The sequence below is a fragment of the Epinephelus lanceolatus genome, chromosome 23 (assembly GCF_041903045.1).
Source record: "Epinephelus lanceolatus isolate andai-2023 chromosome 23, ASM4190304v1, whole genome shotgun sequence".
Taxonomy (NCBI): Eukaryota; Metazoa; Chordata; class Actinopteri; order Perciformes; family Serranidae; genus Epinephelus; species Epinephelus lanceolatus.
In genome coordinates, this window is record NC_135756.1 from 7,523,732 (window position 1) to 7,550,416 (window position 26,685).

The 26,685-nt window shown below is 36.4% G+C and overlaps 2 protein-coding genes across 2 annotated transcripts; one reads left to right on the top strand and one right to left on the bottom strand.

Moving 5' to 3' along the window:
• The first annotated feature begins 871 nt into the window (after window positions 1–871).
• amdhd1 (amidohydrolase domain containing 1) lies at window positions 872–17,215 on the top strand. Its single transcript, XM_033615285.2, has 10 exons — window positions 872–1,084; window positions 5,657–5,763; window positions 5,880–5,944; window positions 6,016–6,293; window positions 6,371–6,596; window positions 7,495–7,619; window positions 7,990–8,083; window positions 8,179–8,339; window positions 8,577–8,688; window positions 16,557–17,215. The coding sequence occupies exons 1-9, from the start codon at window positions 948–950 to the stop codon at window positions 8,680–8,682; spliced, it is 1,299 nt and encodes a 432-aa protein (XP_033471176.1). The 5' UTR covers window positions 872–947; the 3' UTR covers window positions 8,683–8,688; window positions 16,557–17,215.
• On the bottom strand, window positions 12,136–26,157 carry LOC117249558 (tetraspanin-9). Its single transcript, XM_033615286.2, has 9 exons — window positions 25,967–26,157; window positions 22,298–22,339; window positions 19,068–19,147; window positions 18,727–18,918; window positions 18,303–18,377; window positions 18,095–18,196; window positions 17,771–17,902; window positions 16,948–17,031; window positions 12,136–12,550 (listed from the first exon to the last, which is right to left on the bottom strand). The coding sequence occupies exons 3-9, from the start codon at window positions 19,128–19,130 to the stop codon at window positions 12,479–12,481; spliced, it is 720 nt and encodes a 239-aa protein (XP_033471177.1). The 5' UTR covers window positions 19,131–19,147; window positions 22,298–22,339; window positions 25,967–26,157; the 3' UTR covers window positions 12,136–12,478.
• Window positions 26,158–26,685: the final 528 nt, after the last annotated feature.

The following is a 26,685-nucleotide window of genomic DNA, read 5'->3' on the forward strand; positions in this document are numbered from 1 at the left end:
AATCTGAGGTTAAAAATTTATTCTACATTTCATTTAAAATATGGCCAAAAATAAACTGTTGGCACAAACTTCGCAGCGTGCATGACATGAGAAAATCCTAGGTTTTTTTTTTTTATTCAACTTCAGGATTTTGTCTTCAACTTCTAACTTTCAAACGTCAAAGGATAAGTAAATCTAATACAGTTAGATAGTTCATGCATTTTCTAAGTCACTCAGGGAGCCATGAGGAAATATATTTTTAGTTTTGGGGATGGTTAAAAAGACCAAACTGAAGTTACACCCTCAGCCACCCCGCTCCTCTCACAAGTAAAGAACAGTCCCTAAGCACTGCTGATCAAATATGGACCAAGATTCTGTTTCCTTGTTGCTCCAGTGTCTTATTTTGTGGATATATTTGATGCACAAATAACTTTAATAATAACTTAACCTTATTATTGAGACAGTATTTGTCCCTAACTGCCTGTTAGTATCATCACCATGAAGCAAAACCCAAATTCGTCTCATTGGGGGCAGAGTTACAGCTTTATGTTTTTATTTTAACATTTATTCTAGGTAATATCACCATCATCATCTTGAAGGAATACATCACTGTCAGATGTGTAGATTGTCATTTACTGAGCCTAGCTGGCTGCCATGCTGTCTTTGGACGGGAAACTTACTACGTCATGTCAAGCAAGAGCATTTATTAGTCCGATGCAGTGCATTCTGGTAGTTGTGGTAGTGGTAGTCTTCCTACACGGCCCAGTTTAATGTAAAGTCCATCCTGCAGCAGTGAAATACGTCTTTAAGTATTACTGGTTAACTGGTTGTGTGTGATGTCTGTGTGAAGCACCGCCTCTCTCTGTGCACTTTAAACTCTTCTCCCCAGGACAAATATTTGCCTGTTCCCAAATTAGTCTGAAGCCAGTGACTCTGAAGTGAAGTGTGTCTGCTGCGGATGAATCAAAATGTCCAGTGGTCACAGGCTCCTGGTGAAGAACGCCAAACAGCTGGTTCTCATCTGCAACAATGGAGAGAAATACAAGATCAAACATGGGATGCAAAATCTTTGTGTGGTTGAAAATGGGAGCGTGGTGATTGGGAGGTAAGTCTTCTACACCACACTGACAGGTATCTGAGATCACTGCACAGCATGTGACGAGTGCGTGGAGTCACCTTCTGCTCAATTCTGTTTGAGCTACTGAGGAAATGTGACTCAGACAGTGTTGCCTCTCACCTGTAGAGCTGCCCTGCATACCTGAATGCTGGTGCAGGATGGGGAGGTTTTTTTTGTTCAGTAGATGCCAAAGGGGATGTTAGAGTATAAAATAATGCTCATTAGTGCCCCTTAGAGGCTACAGTGAGTCATTACACAACAGAAACTCACTGGATAGCTAAAATTGTCTGTTCTATGACTATTTTTTGTCCAATAATATCACTTTGAATCAGCATGTCAGGTAAATTTAATCTTATAACTATTAGGCCTTAACACTTATCAAATTGTGTAATAAAATCTCCAAAATCAACGGTACATACAGACACAAAACACAATACACCATTAAAAACGCACAGTTAACAATATAGGTTTTACAGGCTGGTTATTGAGTACGACAGGTAGGATTTGGTTTTGTTTGAATTATAAGTTAATTAGGGTCTGGGCAGCTAAGCTGCCAGGACACTATTGTAATCCTAGGTATTCTTCTTCTTCTTCTTCTTCTGCTTTCTTCTTCCGAGGAAATCATACCTCCCATGGGCGAAAACTCACCGAACTTTGCACAAAGGTCCAGTCTCATGCCAGATATCCTCAGCTGTAAACTCAAGCCAATAGTCCTGATGGTGGCGCTACAGCGAGCGTCTAAAGTTCAAAACTTCAAAAATTCATAACAAATCAACCATACGTGCTACAACTTCACAACTTTCATCAAACTGTAGCCCCAATACTGAAGAAACTTTTGTACATTTAAACCTATTAAAAATCATGAAGTTCATCACTCTGTTTTTTTCAAAAACTGTAAAACTTCTTAAACCTATCTCCTCCCACAATTTTTGCTCAATTGACACCAAACTTGCTACAGAGCATCTTCAGACTGTCCTACAAAAACTGTGTTTCTCAGATTGTTGATTTATCAAAAATTGAGCCTACAGTGCATCAAAATGTTTGACTGTAAACGGTACTGTAAACATATACATGCAGATTCTTGCTAAATAAATCTTCAATGTTCATGAAAAAAATGACAAAATTCTAGAGTCATGGTAGATGATGTGTGGCAAATTTCAGAATTTTATCTCAAAAACTGAATTTTTGACAGCATTTTGAATTTTGCTCTAATGTGAACAATTGAAGTCAATGTAAAAATGGCAATTTTAAACATCAGTTTTTCACTTATGGAGCAAATCAATCATTGTTACAAACAAATTACCAACATCTCCATGCTGTCTAGATGCAATATGTGTATTTTCAGATTTTTGTCTTAATAACTGATTTTTTTTTTTTTTTTTTTTTTTTTTTTACAGTGGTTTCAAATCTGCCTTCCCATGCATGGACGGCTGCTAAACCTGCATGTCTGGCTTAGTCAATTTGTGAAGCTACACATGAATTGTCACTGACTAATTAGCTCAGTGACATAGAAATTGATTCTTAGTCTCAGAAGTTGTGAGTTCAAGCCTCAGCTGATGCAAAAGGCAGATTGTGTTGCTAAATGTCTTCCAATTCTTCTGCTTGTTGCTCAGAATTGCCTAAAAATGCCCGGACCCGACCCATCGGTGCGCAGCAGCTATAATTTGTGAGACAGTAATTACTGCAACCATTTTATCTAATTGATCTATTTATCTAAATGTATCCATCTTTTAAATTATTTTTGTCAAAATGAGTCAAAATCCTGTTTAAAGGTTCACATTTGTGATTTTCCACTGACCCTAATTCTGTTCTTTTACATTATACTTGCACTCACCTGTCAATGTAGATTAACCTAACTCACTCTAATAATCATATTCCTATTCTAAAAACCTTCCTCTGCACAGGACCTCATACAAACTAGTTACCTTTATACTTACCTGCAATGCTTGAATAAGAAAAACATGATTTGTCTAGAAATCAGTCTTAAATTTGTTTTAAAATGATCCTAAAAAGACCTTAAAAAGCATTAAATTTAAGTGTCAGATAACTGCAGACACCTGTAAAATGTTTACAGGTAAGAACATGTATTAAATACTACTTTATATTAAATTTGTACTCTTAAGTGTCCTAAATACCAGTGGATATTTTGATATGTGAAATATTTTATCATAATATTAATAATAATAATAATTATAGTTTTTATAGTCACCAGATGCTTACCATGTCAATAATTAAAACAGACATGAAAACAACAACTTTTAAAATATCTTGATGGAGCCACAGTAACATTCTTTGCATTTGTTATGATTCATGTTTAACTTATGGTGACTACTTGGAAAAGAGATGCAGTGTTGTAGTTTGTACACGAGGTGGCGCACTAGGATGGTAGATTGCTGAAAACTTCAGCAAATCAGGTGGCTATTCCAGTTACTCATATTATTAATCAAAGTATAGCTTGCGGTGTATGTCCACAAGTCTAGAAGGAGGCTAAAATTATTCCATTACCAAAAAATGCAAAGATCAATTGGACAGGTACAAACAGTCGCCCTATAAGCATTCTTCCGGTGCTAGCCAAAATTATGGAGAAAGTTTTCAACCAAATACAGAGCTATTTTTCTGAAAATAAACTTAACACAGACTTTCAGCATGCTTACAGGGAAGGGTACTCAACCTGTACAGCACTAACACAAATGATGGATGACTGTCCAATGGAAATTGACAATAAAAAAACTGGTGGGATCCATGATGTTAGACTTCAGCGCCACGTTTGATGTAATTGATCATTAATTATTATTAGAGAAATTGATGCCATATGGTTTTTCACCCTCTGCAGTGAACTGGATAAAGAGCTATTTATCCAGTAGAACACGGAGAGTTTTTTATAATGGTAGCTCGTCTGACACAAAACAGGTACAGTCTGGGATACCACAAGGGAGTTGTCTGGGGCCGTTATTATTCACAATATTTACAAATGACTTGCTGTTGGTCCTGGAAAGGGAAAAAATATGGCCATGTACGCAGATGATTCAACATTATACATGTCGGTGTCGACTGTGGAGGACTTGTCTGTGGCTCTGAACAAAGAGTTACAACAAGTAGCAGATTGGATAAAAAACAACAGACTGGTATTAAACATTTCTAAAACAAAGTGCATGGTATTAGGCTCACAACATATGTTGCAGGCAAAACTAAAGTTAAATCTTTCATTGAGAGGAATGCAAATTGAACAGGTGGATGAAATAAAATTGCTCTGTGTTACCTTGGACACTCATTTATCATGGTCATCACATATAGGTAATATAACTAAGAAAACGGGGAGGGGGTTAGCGGTGATTAGGAGATGTGCTGAGTATTTAACATGTGCCTCTGTGGTCCAGGTGATTCAGGCACTGGTTCTATCCAGTCTTGACTACTGCCATGCTGTGTGGTCAAATGCTGCTGAAAAAGATCTGAGAAAATTACCAATAGTCCAGAATAAAGCAGCCCGTCTTGCCCTCCAGTGTGGCAATAGGTCCAATATTCTATACATGCACAAACGTCTAGCATGGCTTATGGTGGAACAAAGATTGCTTGCAAGTCTTATTTTATTTTTCAGAAGCACATGTGTTAACAAAAAAACATATTGTTTATATAAATGGATTAATTATACTCATGACAGACATACCTGAGAGAGGATATTTTTTGTTTGTTTGTTATCATTCTGGACATCTTTCTAATTTGGGATTTTTTTAATCTTTATTTGAAGTATGGATTATGACTTTCTTGTCATTTTATTTTATGTTATATTGTATGTATTTTTATTTTGCGTGGACCTGGAACATTGGTTGTTGTTATAAGTTCTCTCTGTTCGCCCCTCAGAGGCCTTAAATGTAACGTGTTTCATTGAAAGACTTTACATAACTGATAAAAACACTTAAGTATATAAATAAAAGACAGTCTGAACGAACTTAAAACTCAAGGCTCTCCAATAAAAGTGTTTTTCTCTCTCAATATTTTTATTAGTTTAAACAATAAAGGGGTGATATGATACAAAAACCCATGATTCAGACAAACCCAATGTTAGCCACAAAGTATATATTTGTTATATTTGATACGCCCATACTTACGACTCTTAAGACCACTCTTCTTTAGAGTATATTGATTTTGGGGCCCAGTCTCTTCCAAACATCTCCAGAGTTCCTCTCAGCACGTGATGATCTCTCCAATGGTTTGACATACCACATTGTAACGTCAGGGGGCTCTTCATCCAAACATTTTGTACTGGGTGCAGCGCGCAGAGCTTTCCTAAAGATGTATCTGTACCTACGTTCATAGCTGTAATCTAATCCCAGTACAAAATGATGTAGATGTAAAGGAATATCAATCCCAAATGTTTTCTTAATCTCTCTTTGGACTGACAGCGAGAAATGGACAATTTTAGGACATAAGTATGTCCCCTTCAGTTTTCAGCCGGGCCTCTGGAGCAGACAAAAGACCAAAGCTGAACTTTAACCTCAGCTACACGTTCAGATCCCAGCTCTGCTTTTAAGTGTCATTAAATCAGCTCATTTCTTCACCCAGTGACGGGCTGATTAAAGCTGTGGGGCCTGCAGAGGTGATCGCAGCTCAGTATCCTGAAGCTTCCTTTGATAAAGTGATTGATGCTACAGGGATGTGTGTCCTGCCTGGTGAGGATCTGCTCTGATCTTTATGGTTTCTGCTTTACATGCAAGTTGTACTTTTGGACTGTCTGTACACATACATAATGTAAGTGATTTGCATTTTAAGAAGCTTCTTGTTCTAGGGTTGGTTGACGCTCACACTCATCCGGTCTGGGCTGGTGACAGAGTGCATGAATTTGCAATGAAGGTAAATCATGTTCTGACAGTTTCTTACCTCTACAACTGGAGCTGTAAATGAAAAGCATGTTTCTCTTGCAGCTGGCAGGCGCCACCTACATGGACGTGCACCGTGCCGGTGGAGGGATCCACTTCACGGTGGAGCACACTCGAGCTGCCGGCTCCTCCGAGCTGCTGGCCTCCCTCAGCGGCAGGCTGGTGCGGATGCAGCGAGCAGGAACGACCCTGGTGGAGTGTAAGAGCGGGTACGGCCTGGAGCTGCAGACTGAGCTCAAGATGCTGGAGGTGATTGAGGAGGCCAGACGCACACTGCCCATCAATGTCTCCTCGACCTACTGTGGAGCCCACGCTGTGCCCAAGTATGGACCCTGCTCAACATCATCTCTTGTGACATCACATCCTGAAAATAAAGTAAACCTCTCTGTCCTTCATCCAGAGGGAAGACGGTAGCAGAGGCCACAAAGGACATCCTGCAGGTTCAGCTGCCTCGGCTCAAAGAGAAGATGTCCGCTGGGACTCTGAGGGTCGACAACATCGACGTGTTCTGTGAGCAGGGAGTGTTTGACCTCAGCTCGACTCGCTCCATCCTGCAGGCCGGCAAAGACATGGGCCTCAACATCAACTTTCACGGGGACGAGCTTCATCCCATGAACTCTGCTCAGGTATCACTTACACCTAAAAAAAACCTGAAGGATTTATTGCAGCGCTGTTGTGGTGAAGAGGGAGCTGAGCCAGAAGGCAAAGCTTTGGTAGTGACCAAAAGAATGAGATCATGGGTACAAGTGGTGGAAATGAGTTTTCTCCTTGGGGTGTTAGATAGGGTGAGGAGCTCGGACACCTGGAGGGAGCTCGGAGTAGAGCCGCTGCTCCCTTGTGTCCAAAGCGGTCAGGTGAAGTGGTTCGGGCATCTGATCAGGATCCTCCTGGGTGCCTCCTGTTAGAGGTGTTCTGGCCACGTCCAACTGGTAGGATGCCCCGGGGCAGACCCAGAACACAGTGGAGGGAGTACATATCTCATCTGGCCTGGGAACACCTTGGGGTCCCCCAGGAGGAGCTGGAAAGTGTTGCTGGGGAGAGGGACGTCTGGGGTGCTTTGCGACCTGCTGCCCCCGCGACCTGGCCCCACATAAGCGGATGAAAATGGATGGATGAATTATATTAAATTAGTTTTAGCTAACTGCACCAAGTATTGCTTGCTGTAAACTCATGCATCCAGCAGACGTGGAGCGGTACGATGGATGCAAGTCCAATATTTGCTCGGTTTTGGTCAAAAAAAAGGAAAAAATGTCAGTATCACTGTTTTCCACAACCTGAGGACACATTTCTAAACTGTTTTTCATATCAACAGACCAAAACTCAGATATTCAGTCAGCAGATCCTCATATCTGAGGCGTCTGCAGTTCTGCTTGATAAATGACTTCAGTGATAATCGGTTAAATATTCTGTCAATAACCTAATCAATTCATTGAACAACTGTTTCAGCAACTGGCTGCAAGAAGTTTTAAGCATTATGCTAATTATCTTTGTGTGTGTGTGTGTGTGTGTGTGTGTGTGTGTCAGCTGGGTGCAGAGCTCGGAGCGTTAGCCATCAGTCACCTGGAGGAGGTCACAGACGAGGGGATTGCTGCCATGGCAACAGCTAAAACCGCAGCCGTCCTTCTGCCGACCACAGCTTACATCCTACGGTACTGTAACACTGATGGAATGTAACTAAGTACATTTACTCAAACACTGCACTTAAGTACAAATTTGAGGGACTTGAACTTTGAGTGGACAGTTCTGATTCCATTTACGGAAAATAAATTCGCAACTATTTTAAAAATAATTACATTTTTTTATCGTTAATATTTTATTGAACTTTTTGCTTTTTTTTTTTTTTTAAATAATTGTTTAAATTATTTTTACTTACTTTACTTTTTACTTTTACCTCAGTAAAGGATATAAATACTTCCTCTGCACTATGTAACACACACAAATGCTCACACACTCCTCATAGCTGTGAGTTGTTCAATAATCTGTGTGTGTGTGTGTGTGTGTGTGTGTGTGTGTGTTCAGGCTGCCGCAGCCTCGGGCCAGACACATGCTGGAAGCAGGAGTGATTGTCGCCCTCGGCAGCGACTTCAACCCCAACGCCTACTGCTGCTCCATGGTGAGTACCACAGGAGTGTTGCATGATGGTTACAGTCTCGTCTCTGTCCTCTGTTGACCTGTGTCGTCCTCTCTCTGTGTCCTGTCCCGCCTCAGCCAATCGTCATGCACCTGGCCTGTGTCAACATGAGGATGTCCATGCCTGAGGCTTTGACTGCGGCAACCATCAACGCCGCCTACGCCCTCGGACGCTCCCACACACATGGCTCTCTGGAGGTCAACAAACATGGAGACCTGCTGATCCTCAACACCACACGGTAAAGCAGTCAAGTTTACATTATTTTGTTTTGCATACACAGTAAAGATAAAACTAACTACTCTATGTAGAGTCATGCTTATAAGACAATCTGTGTGATTTAAATCTACGCAGCTTGTCTATAGATGTTTTATATTACAAATGACACACCTTTAGTGTTCACTGTTTGATAACTGAATTCTTTGTGTGTTTATATGTGATATAAAACAGATCCTCTCTCCTGTATGTTTGATCACAGATGGGAGCATCTCATCTACCAGCTGGGAGGACATCAGGAGCTCATCCGCTATGTCGTCATCAAAGGCAACGTTGTCGTTGACAATGACAAAACCATGGACTTATAACCAGAGGTGAATCAGTGATGGCACTGTCAATGATTCTGATAGAAAGGTACAAAGATTATAAGAAAACATTTTGACATTTGGAGATGTGTGAAAGGCTCTGGAAGCAGGTGGGCAGCCCAGGAGAAATCTTTAGTAATCCAACAGCTGAGTTTCGCATTTTAAAGTATTTTTAAACAAATATAAGTTTTGATGATTTTTTTGAGGGAGCCAGCATATGATTGAAAAAATACACATTCTTTACGCTTTATACATTTTATCACATACTATACTAAAGTTGTTTTTTTTTACCATGCTATCACTTTATGTTTTTTTCTATTGCATTCTACACTTTGACTTTCATTACGATTTTTTTTATGACATAATGTACTGTCATTTTTTTCCTTTTGAATTTTTTAATGGCATACTGTAGAATGGCGTTTTGCGAAATTTTCTGACATTTTCTTTACATAATATATCATGACTTTATCTGGACATATGACTTTTTTAAAGTCAATTTTTATGACATACTATACGATGACGTTATCACTTATTTCGGCATACTAAACTTTTACGTTTTCATCATTTTTTTCGACATACTATACTATGACGTTTTTGTCACTTTTTCCGATATACTATACTATGACTTTTTTCATCACTTTTTTCTACATACTATACTATGACTTTTTTCAGCATACTATAGTAGGACTTTTTTCGACATACTATACTATGACGTTTTTAGCACTTTTTTCTACATACTATACTATGACTTTTTTCAGCTAGGACTTTTTTCGACATACTATACTATGACTTTTTTCATCATTTTTTTCTACATACTATACTATGATTTTTTTTGACATACTATACTATGACGTTTTTGTCACTTTTTCCGACATACTATACTATGACGTTTTTAGCACTTTTTTCTACATACTATACTATCATGTTTTTAGCACTTTTTTCTACATACTATACTATGACATTTTCATCACTTTTTTCGACATACTATATTATTGATGTTTTTGGCACTTTTTTCGGCACACTATACTATGACTTTTTTCGACATACTATACTATGAACTTTTCATCAGTTTTTTCGACATACTATACGATGACGTTATCACTTATTTCGGCATACTAAACTTTTACGTTTTCATCATTTTTTTCGACATACTATACTATGACGTTTTTGTCACTTTTACCGACATACTATACCATGACGTTTTTAGCACTTTTTTCTACATAGTATACTATGACTTTTTTCATCACTTTTTTTTACATACTATACTATGACTTTTTTCAGCATACTATACTAAGACTTTTTTCGACATACTATACTATGACGTTTTTGTCACTTTTTCCGACATACTATACCATGACGTTTTTAGCACTTTTTTCTACATACTATACTATGACTTTTTTCAGCTAGGACTTTTTTCGACATACTATACTATGACTTTTTTCATCATTTTTTTCTACATACTATACTATGATTTTTTTTTTACATACTATACTATGACGTTTTTGTCACTTTTTCCGACATACTATACCATGACGTTTTTAGCACTTTTTTCTACATACTATGACATTTTCATCACTTTTTTCGACATACTATATTATTGATGTTTTTGGCACTTTTTTCGGCACACTATACTATGAACTTTTCATCAATTTTTTCGACATACTGTACTATGACTTTTTTCGATATACTATATAGTATGACGTTTTTGTCACTTTTTCCAACATACTATACCATGACGTTTTCATCACTTTTTTCAAAATACGATGCTATGACGTTTTCAGCACTTTTTTCTACATACTATACTATGACGTTTACATCACTTTTTTCGTCATACTATACTATGCTGTTTTTAGCACTTTTTTCGGCACACTACACTATGAACTTTCATCAATTTTTTCAACATACTATACCATGACATTTTCATCACTTTTTTCTACATTCTATACTATGACTTTTTCGACATACTATACTATGACTTTTTCATCACTTTTTTCAACATACTATACCATGACGTTTTTAGCACTTTTTTCTACATACTATACTATGACTTTTTTCTACATACTATACTGTGACTTTTTCGACATACTATACTATGTTTTCATCACTTTTTTCAGCATACTATACTATGATGTTTTCATCACTTTTTTCTACATATTCATCACTTTTTTCAGCATACTATACTATGACGTTTTCATCACTTTTTTCTACATATTTATGACTTTTTTCTATGACTTTTTTTGACATACTATACTATGAACTTTCCATCAGTTTTTTTCAACATACTATACTATGATGTTTTTGTCACTTTTTTCTACACACTATACTATGACTTTTTTCAGCATACTATACTATGACGTTTTCATCACTTTTTTCTACATATTCATCACTTTTTTCAGCATACTATACTATGACGTTTTCATCACTTTTTTCTACATATTTATGACTTTTTTCTATGACTTTTTTTGACATACTATACTATGAACTTTCCATCAGTTTTTTTCAACATACTATACTATGATGTTTTTGTCACTTTTTTCTACACACTATACTATGACTTTTTTCGGCATACTATACTATGACGTTTTTATCACTTTTTTCAACATACTATACTATGACATTTTTGTCATTTTTTCCGACATACTATACTATGACGTTTTTATCACTTTTTTCGGCATACTGTACTATGAACTTTTCATCAATTTTTTCTGCATGCTATACTATGACTTTTTTAGGCATACTATACTGACTTTTTTCGACGTACTATACTATGACGTTTTTATCACTTTTTTCAACATACAATACTATGACGTTTTTGTCATTTTTTCCGACATACCATACCATGACATTTTCATCACTTTTTCTACATACTATAGTATGACTTTTTTTCGACATACTATACTATGACGTTTTTGTCATTTTTTTTCGACATACTATACCATGACGTTTTCATCACTTTTTTGGGCATACTATACTATGACTTTTTTAGTCCCAACAAAAGTAGTATCCCCTCTAGCCGTAAACCGAACAAACAGCGATTCTCAGTGCTTTGAGCCCACAATTGGAACGTCAGTGCATTCTCATTAAATGCATCCATTACTGGCTGGGACAATCTGATACTTTCTGAGTACTTAAACCCCCTCTGCTCTCAATATGTTATCAGTTATTTAGTGACTACAGCAAACAGGAGTAATTTTAGCACTTCAGAAACAGGTAAAATATTTTGCGCCTCAAGTGATCAAACAGGTTATTGATTGACATGGTTTCATCTTTGTTGAAGCTGTGAAATGACCTGCTGCTCACCCTGCTTTTATCTGTCTAATCAAAGAGCTGCTGTTTGACCATCAGGGTGAAAGCAGATAGTAAAACTTTAAAGTTCAGATTGCAGGAGCAAAAGAAAACACAAGCAATGAGGTCAACGTGTCAGAAATTATCAACCTGAAACAAAACATTATCACATTTTTGAAGAGTGCTTTTATTGAACATGTTAGTACACAATGCTTTTTTTAAATCTTAATAGATCCATACAATGTGCTTTTTTTCCACAGGCATGGCTTTTAACAACCAAAAAGTCTCAGTCTTTTCTCTTTGTTCTGATTGTCAGAGGCAAATCACAAATATTACAAAAATCACTCATTAAAGTACAAATTTAAAAAGCTAACCATAAGAAAAACTGGTTTAATAGACAGAAATAATGTGAAATAAAAGGTTGCAGTAGCACACGTGATAACTGTTTTTTACTATGAACAAAATGTGATTATGTAACCAATATTAACAGTTTGGAATAATTGTGGTCATCCCATCAGGCTTCGTACTTCTTTCCTGCTCGGTGAATCTGTTGATAAAGCGTCATCGAGAAAGCCATACCAAGGAGCTGGGAAAACAAAACAAAAATTATGTTAAAAAGAGATAAGATACGTGTTTGAGAGTTTGGATAAACTTTTTATTGACAAAGAGAAAAAAAACCACCTCAAGCAAGTGTAAAATCTTTATAGCATAAGTCATATAAGTCAAAAAAGTCATAGTATAGTATGTCGTCCAAAATCATGAAAAAAAAGTCAGTACAGTAGGGCATTAACGACTTTGATTTTTTTTCAGGTCGACTTATCTGTCAATAAAGTCTAAGTTGAGTCGACAAGCCATTTGATGACGTCATCACATTGACACGGCGGAGGAAAGTGAAGTATCTCCACACATGTGATGTGTGTCTGTCACTCAGGCCCGAACATACTCAGGCGTACTATTAGCGGCGCGGACTCCGCGAGGAATGTCCGCAGTCATTCGGGCTTTCATAGTCGAGCGCACTTCCGCGTTGTAGTTTCCTGTAAAAATGTCCGTGAAAAATCCCCGCGATGTGAAAAATACATGCCGAGCAGTCACTGGTACGTGCAGTCGTAAAATCTGAGCTTTGCGCACTGAGGGCTTGCGGACGTCCGCTTTGAGTCCGTGCGGACCTCCGCGGAATCCGTTCTGCATATGTTCTGCCCGAGTATGTTCAGAGGCAGCGATTGCATTCCGTACACAAGCACAATGAGAGAGAGAGGGGGAAAAAACACATGACTTGTCGACTCCTCCCGGGGGGTGTCGACTTTTGCAACTGATGTCGACAAATCCACTTTTCTGTTAATGCCCTACAGTACAGTATGTTGTATAAAATCCTGAAAAAAGTCATACTATAGTATGTCGTCCAAAATCCTGAAAAAAAGTCATAGTATAGTATGTCGTCCAAAATCATGAAAAAGTCATAGTATAGTATGTCGTCCCAAATGATGAAAAAAAAGTCATAGTATAGCATGTCGTCCCAAATCATGAAAAAAAGTCATAGTATAGCATGTCGTCCAAAATCCTGAAAAAAGTCATACTATAGTATGTCGTCCAAAATCCTGAAAAAAAGTCATAGTATAGTATGTCGTCCAAAATCATGAAAAAGTCATAGTATAGCATGTCGTCCCAAATCATGAAAAAAAGTCATAGTATAGTATGTCGTCCAAAAGATGAAAAAAAAGTCATAGTATAGTATGTCATCAAAAACCACGAAAAAATTCATAGTACAGCATGTCGTCCCAAATGATGAAAAAAAGTCATAGTATAGTATGTCATCCCAAATGATGAAAAAAGTCATAGTATAGTATGTCGTCCCAAATCATGAAAAAAGTCATAGTATAGCATGTCGTGCAAAATGATGAAAAAAAGTTATAATATAGTATGTCGTCCAAAATGATGAAAAAAGTCATAGTATAGCATGTCGTCCCAAATCATGCAAAAAAGTCATAGTATAGTGTGTTGTCCCAAATCATGAAAAAAAGTCATGTCGTCCAAAATCATGAAAAAAAGTCATAGTATAGCATGTCGTCCCAAATCATGAAAAAAAGTCATAGTATAGTATGTCGTCCAAAATGATGAAAAAAAGTTATAATATAGTATGTCGTCCAAATGATGAAAAAAAAAGTCATAGTATAGTATGTCATCAAAAACCACGAAAAAATTCATAGTATAGCATGTCATCCAAAATGATGAAAAAAAGTCATAGTATAGCATGTCGTCCCAAATCATGAAAAAAAGTCATAGTATAGTGTGTTGTCCCAAATCATGAAAAAAAGTCATAGTACAGTATGTCGTCCAAAATCATGAAAAAAAGTCATAGTATAGCATGTCGTCCAAAATGATGAAAAAAAAGTCATAGTATAGCATGTCGTGCAAAATGATGAAAGAAAGTTATAATATAGTATGTCGTCCAAAATGATGAAAAAAGTCATAGTATAGCATGTCGTCCAAAATGATGAAAAAAGTCATAGTATAGTATGTCGTCCAAAAGATGAAAAAAAAGTCATAGTATAGTATGTCATCAAAAACCACGAAAAAATTCATAGTATAGCATGTCGTCCAAAATGATGAAAAAAAGTCATAGTATAGTATGTCGTCCCAAATGATGAAAAAAAAAGTCATAGTATAGCATGTCATCCAAAATGATGAAAAAAAGTCATAGTATAGCATGTCGTCCCAAATCATGAAAAAAAGTCATAGTATAGTGTGTTGTCCCAAATCATGAAAAAAAGTCATAGTACAGTATGTCGTCCAAAATGATGAAAAAAAAGTCATAGTATAGCATGTCGTCCAAAATGATGAAAAAAAAGTCATAGTATAGCATGTCGTGCAAAATGATGAAAAAAAGTTATAGTATGTCGTCCAAAATGATGAAAAAAGTCATAGTATAGCATGTCGTCCAAAATGATGAAAAAAGTCATAGTATAGTATGTCGTCCAAAAGATGAAAAAAAAAGTCATAGTATAGTATGTCGTCCAAAAGATGAAAAAAAAAGTCATAGTATAGTATGTCATCAAAAACCACGAAAAAATTCATAGTATAGCATGTCGTCCAAAATGATGAAAAAAAGTCATAGTATAGTATGTCGTCCCAAATGATGAAAAAAAAAGTCATAGTGTAGCATGTCGTCCAAAATGATGAAAAAAAGTCACAGTATAGTATGTCGTCCCAAATCATGAAAAAAAGTCATAGTATAGTGTGTCGTCCCAAATCATGAAAAAAAGTCATAGTATATAGTATGTCGTCCCAAATCATGAAAAAAAAAGTCATAGTATAGCATGTCGTCCAAAATGATGAAAAAAGTCATAGTGTAGCATGTCGTCCAAAATGATGAAAAGTCATAGTGTAGCATGTCGTCCAAAATGATGAAAAAAAGTTATAATATAGTATGTCGTCCAAAATGATGAAAAAAAAGTCATAGTATAGCATGTCGTGCAAAATGATGAAAAAAAGTTATAATATAGTATGTCGTCCAAAATGATGAAAAAAGTCATAGTATAGCATGTCGTCCCAAATCATGAAAAAAAGTCATAGTATAGCGTGTCGTCCCAAATCATGAAAAAAAGTCATAGTATAGCATGTCGTCCCAAATCATGAAAAAACAGTTATAGTATAGCATGTCGTCCCAAATCATGAAAAAAAGTCATAGTATAGTATGTCGTCCAAAATGATGAAAAAAAGTTATAATATAGTATGTCGTCCCAAATGATGAAAACAAAGTCATAGTATAGCATGTCGTCCAAAATGATGAAAAAAAGTTATAATATAGCATGTTGTCCAAAATTATGAAAAAAAGTTATAATATAGTATGTCGTCCAAAATGATGAAAAAAGTCATAGTATAGTGTGTCGTCCCAAATGATGAAAAAAAGTCATAGTATAGTATGTCGTCCAAAATGATGAAAAAAAGTTATAATATAGTATGTCGTCCAAAATGATGAAAAAAGTCATAGTATAGCATGTCGTCCCAAATCATGAAAAAAAGTCATAGTATAGTATGTCATCCAAAATCCTGAAAAAAAGTCATAGTATAGTATGTCGTCCAAAATCCTGAAAAAAAGTCATAGTATAGCATGTCATCAAAAACTATGAAAAAAAGTCATAGTATAGCATGTCGTCCCAAATCATGAAAAGAAAAGTCATAGTATAGTATGTCGTCCCAAATCATGAAAAGAAAAGTCATAGTATAGCATGCCATAAAAACATAAAAAGATGACAGTACAGTGTGCCATATAAAAGTCATAGTACAGTATGCCACAACATCGTCAAAGTGTGGTATGCCATCAAAGATTTTCATTGTAAGGCATGTAATTGAAAAAAAAAAAAAGAAGTAGAAAGTCTTTCACTGGAGTGCTTTGAGTGAGGCTATTTGGGAGGACAGGCTAAGTACGGTTTCACTCCGTCAATATCTGACATGTGTATACATTCCATTCCTCTATAACAGTCCTCTGTACATACTACTGTTTTCCAACTCTAGACCTCCCTGCCCATCTTCTCTAATGTCCCATGGCTCCATTATTTACTAGCATGACACTAAACACACTGTCTTTTCCACAGTCTGAAACCCAGGTGGCGACTCAAACCTCTATCAGTGAATGTCTGAACACCACCTCAAGCTCAACCCAAACAAGACCAAGCTGCTCTTCTTTCAGGGAAGGCGTCCCTTTCCAAAACCTGTCCTTAACCACTGAGAAGACTGCAAGGACCCAGCTGTCCTCCCTGCCTACATCTCTGTGATCCATAAATAACAACAAACCACTCTGTATCTCTTACTGTCTCTAAATATAGCTCTTGAGGCGATGCTACATATTTGATGAAGTTGCATTATTCTTACAATTTTGGATTGTATCCACATGATTGAATGAAACTGTTGTAAGTCACCTTGGATGAACGCTTCAGCTAAATAAATGTGATGTTAAAAATGTGTGCTTAATAAAGAGCTGCTTACCTGTATGACCAACACACACATGGCAATGGTTCCCAAAAGGTGTTTGTTGTCATCCAGCCACTCCTCCACCTTATCATAGCAACCCTGAAAACACACACCAACAGTAATTAGGAAGGAAAGTACTGCACGTCAGAGGGGTATCCACTTTAAGGCTAGGACTCTTGCATTTGTTGATTCCATACAAAGCTGTTCAGACAATAAACTTCTAAACTTCTGCCTTACTTGATGCCGAATAAAACTGGAAATGATTTAAAAGTTAAGAACCATGACTTGCTTGTTTTTTGATCTTGTCTCTACTTGTGATTACGGTGGTGTCTTTTGTGTTGGATTTCATGTAATTAAGTTTGATGGACACAGGAATGTTGTAAAAGTACACCAGGTGAGTGGGTGCTGACTGTGGTACAAGAGTTAGATGAGAAGACTGATACCACTCTCATGTCCGTAGAGTAAGTATTAAGCTGTAGCCAGCAGCCTATTAGCTTAGCTTAAAAGATAGACACAGCTAGCTGTCTAAAAGGTAAAACAAACCCAACCTATAAGCACCTATAAAAGCTCACTAATTGAAACATGTATTGCTAGTAGACTTTTTTTTTTTTTTTTTAAACGGTCAAGCAATCTGTTTCCCTGTTTCCAGCCTTAATGCTAAGCTAAGCTCACTGTCCTCTGGCTGTGGCTTCATATACTGCACACAAACAGAGCGGTATCAAGCAAATCTCCACAAGAAAGTAAATAAGTGTGTTTCCCAAAATGTTGCACTACTTCTTTAGAGTTGACATGTTACAGAGTACAACAAGACTTTATAAACGCACACACACACACTGACCCGTGTCCAGAAGGTGTTGGAGGCGTTGCGCCCACAGCCTGGGAAAACCTGCTGGCAGCAGCGGTCGGGAACCACGTTCTCATGCAGGGCGGTGTACCAGTCATTGTGGTTGGTCACACCACAACATCGCCACTGATGCGCACACAGGAGAGACACAAACAGTCAAATTTTTTTTTAATTTTTTTTTTTACAGAAGGCAAAACAAACTTTATTTAACTCAACACTGAGGTAAAGAAGCTGTAGCTGAATTATAAAGTCTAAAAATAACTAAACAAAATACCATATATAACAACAAGTACTTGATTATTATAATATATATTATACCTCTCCCTGTATGGTGTTCCATGCGTCCCTCAGGCCGGCGTTGTTATCTGTGTTGTACAGAACGAGTCCTTCCTTCAGGTCCCGCCTGGCATTTTCACTCACCTGCACAAACACGGGTGAAGAGGTGGGTCATGGGATATGTAGGCACACTCTCCTACAGCAGGGGATGATTGATAATAAATGCGACTATTCTTTTATACAGTCGTACCTGGTCGGTGTAGACAAAGAACAGGATGAGGAGGATAAGTTCGGCCAAGAGGATGATCAACAGAACGATAAAAAACTGAAGAAAACAAGGTAAAGTGTCGGATTAAAAGGGCTTCAACGCAAGCAGACATGCATGATACAAAGATGTTGCATTATGTCAATGCAAAACATTGTAAATACTTAAAAATACACTTCAAATCAGCTTTTAGATGCAAATGATAAAAAATAAACATGGAGTTTGGTGGTGGATCCTGACTTTACTCATATTACCTGCACAATAATACCTGTAGTCAAGTTAGACAACACGACTTCTTCCAAAATTCTCCAACCATAAAAATTCCAACACAACTTGAACACAACACGAGTAGAGGATACACTCAAACAACACCACTTGTGATGAATGATGGGTATTGTGGTATACTCACACTCAGCAGTAGGCACTTGTTCTCCTTGATGGCACCCAGGCAACCCAGGAAACCTGTCACCATGACAACGGTGCCGAGGGTGATGATGAGATTGGCGGCGGAGAGCGATGGGAAGGAGGGTGACAAGGTGGCAAAGCTGCCCTGAGACACTGACAGCCACACGCCCACACCCAACAATCCACACCCACCCAGCTGAAAAACACAAACACAGGAAACTGAGAAACTTCCTGTTGATTTAATGATAATAAAACACTTTGACTGGTATGCCGATCTTACTACTGATTTACGGTAACAACATCTGACTCTGTGTGTGTGTGTGTGTGTGTGTGTGTAATTATTACCCAGAAGAGCAGGTTGAAGAGGAAGAGCATGTATTTAACGCAGCAGATGCAACCACGAGCCATGACTGAATCCACAGGCACTGAAAGAAAAAAGAAACACTTGCAAACAAACCACTAAAAAACAGAATTTAAGTTTAAATCAAACATATAACTGAATGATTTTGTCTGTTAAACTGGCAGAACATTTAAATATGATTCAAAAATATTATTACTGTCTGCAGGTCAGTCAAACGTCAGCACTGTGCAGGATAAAACAATCTATTAAAGAATAGTATAATATGCCAAGGAAATGTCATGTCAGTGATCGTCATTGAAATGTGATTACAAAAGGTCATAGTACAGTATATCATACAAAATGATAAAAACGTCACAGCATAGTGTCGAAAAAAGTGACAAAAAGGTCATAGTATAGTATGTCAAAAAAGTGACAAAAAAAGTCACATTATAGAATGTAAAAAAACCCTGATAAAAATGTCATAGTATGTCGAAAAAAGTGATAAAAATGTTATAGTATAGATATTATAGTGTGCTGAATAAAGTGACAAAAAAGTCACAGTATAGTATGTCGAAAAAAATGATAAAAATGTTATAGTATAGTGTGTCGAAAAAAAGTGACAAAAAGTCATAGTATAGTATGTCAAAAAAGTGATAAAAACGTCATAGTATAGTATGTCGAAAAAAGTGATAAAAACGTCATATTATAGTGTGCCAAATGAAGTGACAAAAAATTCATAGTATAGTAGACCAAAAAAGTCACAGTATAGAATGTAAAAAAAAAACCTGATAAAAACGAAAAATGTCGAAAAAAGTTATAGTACAGTATGTCGAAAAAAGTTATAGCATAGTATGTTGAAAAAACTGACAAAAAGTCACAGTATAGTATGTTGAAAAAGTGATAAAAAAGTTATAGTACAGTGTGTCGAAAAAAGTGACAAAAAAGTCATAGTATAGCATGTCGAAAAAGTGATAAAAACGTCATAGTATAATATGTCAAAAAGGTGATTAAAAACGTCATATTATAGTGTGCCGAATAAAGTGACAAAAAAATTCATAGTATAGTATGTTGAAAAAAGTGATAAAAATGTTATAGTACAGTGTCGAAAAAAGTGACAAAAAAGTCATAGTATAGTATGTAAAAAAAAGTGACAAAAAAGTCATAGTATAGTATGTCAAAAGTGATAAAAACGTCATAGTACAGGATATTGAAAAAAGTTGTAGTATAGTATGTCAAAAAAGTGACAAAAAAAGTCACAGTATAGAATGTAAAAAAACCTGATAAAAACATCATAGTATAGTGTGTCAAAAAAAACTGATAAAAGCGTCATTGTATAGTATGTTGAAAAAAGTGATAAAAATGTCATATTACAGTGTGCCAAATAAAGTGACAAAAAATCATAGTATAGTATGTCAAAAAAGTGATAAAAACGTCATAGTACAGTGTGTCAAAAAAAGTCATAGTATGTCGAAAAAAGTGATAAAAACGTCATATTATAGTGTGCCGAATAAAGTGACAAAAAATTTATAGTATAGTATGTCAAAAAAAGTGATAAGAATGTCATAGTAGTGTGTCAAAAAAGTCATAGTATAGTGTGTTGAAAAAAGTGACAAAAAACATCATAGTATAGTATGTCAAAAAAAGTGATAAGAACGTCATAGTAGTGTGTCAAAAAAGTCACAGTATGTCGAAAAAAGTGATAAAAACGTCATATTATAGTGTGCCAAATAAAGTGACAAAAAATTCATAGTATAATATGTCCAAAAAAGTGACAAAAAAAGTCACAGTATAGAATGTAAAAAAAACCCTGATAAAAACATCATAGTATAGTGTGTCAAAAAAAACTGATAAAAGCGTCATTGTATAGTATGTCGAAAAAAGTGATAAAAATATCATATTACAGTGTGCCGAATAAAGTGACAAAAAAGTCATAGTATAGTGTGTCCAAAAAAGTGACAAAAAAAGTCACAGTATAGAATGTAAAAAAACCTGATAAAAACATCATAGTATAGTGTGTCAAAACAAGTGATAAAAACGTCACCATATAGTATGTCGAAAAAAGTCATAGTATAGTATGTTGAAAAAAAAAAACGACAAAAAAGTCACAGTATAGTGTGTCAAAAAAACTGCTAAAAACGTGATAGTATAGTATGTCGAAAAACGTGACAAAACAGTCACAGTATAGTATGTCAAAAAAAAAAAAAAAACCTGATAGTATAGTGTGTCGAAAAAGTTCATAGTATAGTATGTCATAAAAATGCCCTAAAAAAGTCATAGTATAGTATGTCAAAAACGTCATAGTATAGAATGTTTAAAAAAGTGACAAAAACGTCATAGTATAGTATGTCGAAAAAATGCCTTAACAATGTCAAAGTATAGTGTGTAGAAAAAATCTAACTGAAAAAGTATGTCATAAAAATGTCTTTAAAAAAAGTCATACTATAGTATGTAAAAAAAAAAAATCCCATAAAAAGTCATAGTATAGTATGTCATAAAAATGTGACGAAAAAAGTTTAGTAGTCATAAAAATTCCCTAAACAAGCGATAGTATAGTATGTAAAAAAAAAAAATCCCCCCAAAAAGTCATACTATAGCTTAAAAAAATCCAATCCTTAAAAAAAGTGATAGTATGGTATGTCATAAAAACATCCTTAAAAAGCCATAGCACATACGTCATAAAAGTACGATTTAGAAAAAGTCATCAGTATATATATATATATATATATATATATATGTACTTGTATATATATATATATATATATATATATATATATATATATATATATATATATATAAAAAACAAAGATACATAAAATAGTGTGTCATACAAAAGTGGAAAAGTAGTAGTACATAATATGATATAAATGGCATTAAGTCAGTAGACAGCCATTCTACTACTTGTCCCTTTAAGATGACCATATAAAGCTGCACAATTGCCACTACTATTTAGCAACTTTAAATACTTTACAAATACTTTCTAGGACCCAGCGAACACTCTGGACATAAAGTCATGTCATACATCACAGTAACTGGCTAGTGTTTGATCTTTTTAAAGAAAAGGCATAATTGAATGCTTCTCTGGAACTCATTTCATCTATTGGATGTTGCTTGTCATCATACTGTAGTTCACCAACCTCTTTGTTTCCCATTACATCACACTGAGTGTAAACATTTTGTTCTCTCTGTGGGGTTATGCTGAAACCACACAAACACTACAAGGAGGAGATAAACTCACCACTTCAGCTAGCAGGAGAACAGACAAGTTTTGGTGGTGAACCTGTAACACACAACAGTACACAAACATTAACATTTTACTGTATACTGTGTACAAGCTATAATTGAAAATGATGCTTTGGGATTACAGACAAAACTTGTGTTTTAAGTATTTTTTAAATTAGAAATCCGGGTTTTGATAGTCATGCTGGTTCCTCTTTGGTCACTCCACCACCAAAACTTAGAACACAGGTTACACAGAAGGTTACACTTACAGAATATCATAAAGGCAAAATACTTTTTCTTCTTAGTGTCTGGGTTAACTTTACTCTTGAAGATCTCCCTGTGAATGATGGCAAGTTTCAATCCTGTTCTTTTGAATAATAACTACCATTACTTTTAAGATTGATGGTGTTTTATAGTTAGTTTTTTATTTCATCTTCATACCAAACATCTGGTCCATCCCACATCAGTTACAAACACAAGCTGAGTTCTTCTTTCACATATTAATGCAGGGAAATTCCAAATGAACTTTACACTGAAAATAACTGCTACATACCTACAATTTATCCTGATGACAGGCTGTGGTACATGTTTGCATAGGGTATAAGAATGTCCAAAGCTTTTAGATTTTGCAGCTGTGTCTCTTCGTGTCTTTCAGACATTATGAAATGCTCTGTACCATGATCGCTATTGGTTTTACTGTTGAATGAGGACTCTTTATTGGTATTTACATTTCAGTAAAGGCGAGCACAGCTGGCCTAACAGCATGCAAAAAAATGATTGCTCTTCCTTGGCAGGCCCAGCATTAGTTGTAGAGACAACAATGGTTACTTACTTTTCTGGATATTCTCTGCAGTGTGTTGCAAAGACACATGGCACAAAATAAAATGTAAATGGGTTAGTTTAAGCTGTTGAAAGCAAAAACGTGCTGCTGCTACTATAGGAGTGTAGTCCAGTGGGGTGAGTATATGTTTGTCGGTTATATATGTCCCATTAAGTCTGTTCCTCTCTGTATGCATGTTTTATATAATCAATAAAAATTTGATCAAACAAAAAATCTTGATGACAAAGGATTTATTCTCATATTCCAGACTTTATCAAATTTAAAAAGAAACTTTTAAAAAGAGCTAGACTGATAATTATGTATGAGGTGACTATATGATGTACTATATTATGTTGACCAAAAAAACGTACAAAAAAAAACGTACGTTTGAGATTATTGAGAGGAAAGAGTGTTGCCTTTAAATAGCTATTCAACCAGAGAGTACCAACAACTACTAAGTGCCCGGCTCAGTCAAATTTAAAGGATCTTTAGGGACTGTTCATTATTTATCAGCGGGGGGAGGTGGCTGGGGTGTGACTTACTTTTGTTTTGCTATTTTTTAATCTGACCTTCCCCGAAGCTAAACTTATTTTCCTTGAGCCTTCATTGGTGACTGATGAAAAATGCATGATCCTGATGGTTTTATAGTCTACTCGTAAACGGTTTATTTCTAGCCAAATTTTAAATAAGATGTTGAATAAAGAGATTTTGATGACTTATCACCATTTTAAGCTCAGATCTGATTATGTTTTTTTCTGACGGAAGCATTCGTCGCACATGGTGCGTCCAAGGTCAGTTGGAGAATCCTCAGTCAACTGATATTGCTTCAAGTCGAGCATTCGTTTTTCGTTATTTTCGGCAGTTAAAATTATCTTCTCTGTTCTGCTTGGAAGTGGTGAATTTACAGCTCACGGGTACTTACTAAAACACAGTCTCTGATTTTTGTTTGATTTCTAGTGTTGGCAAAAAAGTTGTTGCACATTTCTGATTTACCATTAGCACTGTTAGCTTGTTTACTATATTACATGAATGGCACTATCACACTGAACGTTCCGATGAGCCCTGTTGAAACTTTAAAACTTTATATGGAAGAAAACAAAAGAATCTGACAAATCTGACTGACAAAATTCTGAGTCAGGTACAGCCCTACCAAGGACCATAAAGCCCAGTTCAGACCAAAGATGAATCGAGTTGAAACAGGTAACTACTTGCAATGCACCATTATACAACGTTCTAAATATTTGTAACTTCTTAAAATATGAATGAGGATAGTGATAATGAGATACTGGCTACAGCTGCATTTGTAGTTGTGATGAACATAAATAACCAGCACCAATTAATCAGTCAATGAAAATGTGTGTGTGGGGGCATAAGCACATTAGGGCTGCAACGATTAGTCAACTTATCGATGACTAATTGACTATTAAAATAATCGGTGACCCCAAAATAGTGTTATCGCAGCTTCTTACGTTCGAATATTGGCAGCTTTACACACTCTCCCATGACGGTGAACTAAAACTTTCTGGCGTGAGTACGACACAAGACATTAGATGACATAATTTTGGGGTTTGGGAGAGACAGACTGACATTTTTTCAACATTTTAACACATTTTTCGATAAAATGATTAGTCGACTAATCAAAGAAATAATCGACAGATCGACATATAATTGACATTAGTTGCAGCCCTAAAGCACATACAGCTAGCAGCAGCAGTGACCTATCCTCCAACACTGGCACACCGTGAGGACAGAAACAGAGGGCTCGGCGGGGACGGAGCACCAAGCAGAGCCGCAAGCAAGCACGCTGTCTACGGCCATTTTGATGTGACCAGCGGACTTCACTAGAAACAAATGACCAGGCTTATGCGTTAAAACCAGCCACCAGTGATTTGACGAGCTGAATTGCAAGTGACACCATAAGCCAGCTTGAGTCGAGCTCAGACCGGCCAGTTCTTACCGCTGCAACTTTTCTCAGTAACATTCCAAAATGGTTTCTCTTGTCGAGAATCTTTGGTCTTAACTGGGCTTGAGAAATTTAAAATTACAACTATATCTGTTCTTACATTAGCTGGCTATGGCTTTAAAAAACTAAAGTTAAACTAAAACAAATACAAGATAAAACCATTTAAATTTGAACGCAGCTCCCTTAAACCAGAATTAAATAAACGAAATAAAAAAGTCCCTTCCCACCTACTATAAAAAAAATATCTAGCATGCCTCCCCCTTTTTGCTTTTTTTTTTAAAATAAACTTTATTTAATTTCAAATACAAGTACAGACAGAATTTATGCAACCACCCCTCACAAGTAACGAACAGTCCCTTATCAGATTTACTTTTAGAGCCGCAGATTAGTCGATTAATTGTCCACTAACAGAGAGTTAATAACTGATTTGATAGCAGATTGATCGTGTGTGTTCAGTTTGAAGTTAAAATCTGGTCTCATTTTAAACTTGTGGTCACATTAGCATGTCTCCTTTAACTAACAGGCATTTTATCTATCATAAAATTAACTTTTTAATTAATTAGCGTGACATAAAGCTCTTACTTTAAGAATTAAAACTGATTTATTAACCATTTTCATTAAGATGAGACAGAGTGGCCTCTTCTTTCTCCTGAGGCTCGCCGTGACGTCACTGGACTGAACTTCAGTTTGTGGTTTTGTAAAAGTTTGCGGTAAAAACACGCAAAATAAACACTTTAACCACCGCTAAATCCACTCGTTTTGAACTTTAATGACTATAAAACACGTTAATGTTCGCCTATAACGAACTAAAAGCTTTTACCGAGGAGTCAGGGCCGTGATTGTTTTCATGTCCATGCGACGAGGGGCAGAAAAAAGAGGGATAGTTAAGCTAGTTTTCCTACCGTCGGCTAAGAGCTCATCTTCCCGCTAACGTCTCAAGATTCATTCGCCAGAGGAGCTTCACATGCCGGCGTAAACTCCGCGTCTCTCGGCTCACTGCATCCCTCGGTGTGGAAACATATATCCGACGGCTGTTAATGGTTGTGATGTCAGCTTTGAAGTTTCGTCGAAGGCTGGAGCACAGGAGGAGTACGGGGAGGAGAAGGAGGAGTGGGGTAAGGTCTATGGAGAGGGCGGAGCACGGCGGAGGACTGGCCCGGGAGAGGAGGCGTGACTGCCGGGGCTGCAGGGACAGACCAGCCGGGCAAACACCCTGGATGTGTAAATATGGCCGATAAAAATAGCACACAGATGTGTAGACTGTGGCTGAATACACGGATGTTACAAATATTATTTCTGACCAGTGGACAACTGCTGTACTGCAGCAAAAAATAGTTCCACTGATGTAATGTGACCAAGTAGCTTTCTTTTCACGATACTGTACATTTTTACCCCACTTCATTTATCTGACGGGTTAATTCCATGTTTTTCCTTTAGTATTTTTATATTTTAATATTTTAGATAAAACAAGCTTTGTGAAGGTGTCACTTCAGCTCTGGGTGATGGAAAAATTGATACAGCATAGTATCGCGATAATATGTGGCAATACTGTGTCCTCACACAGTGCCAGATTTTTCATGATATATAAATTATTAATATGACAAATACAAATTAAACTTTT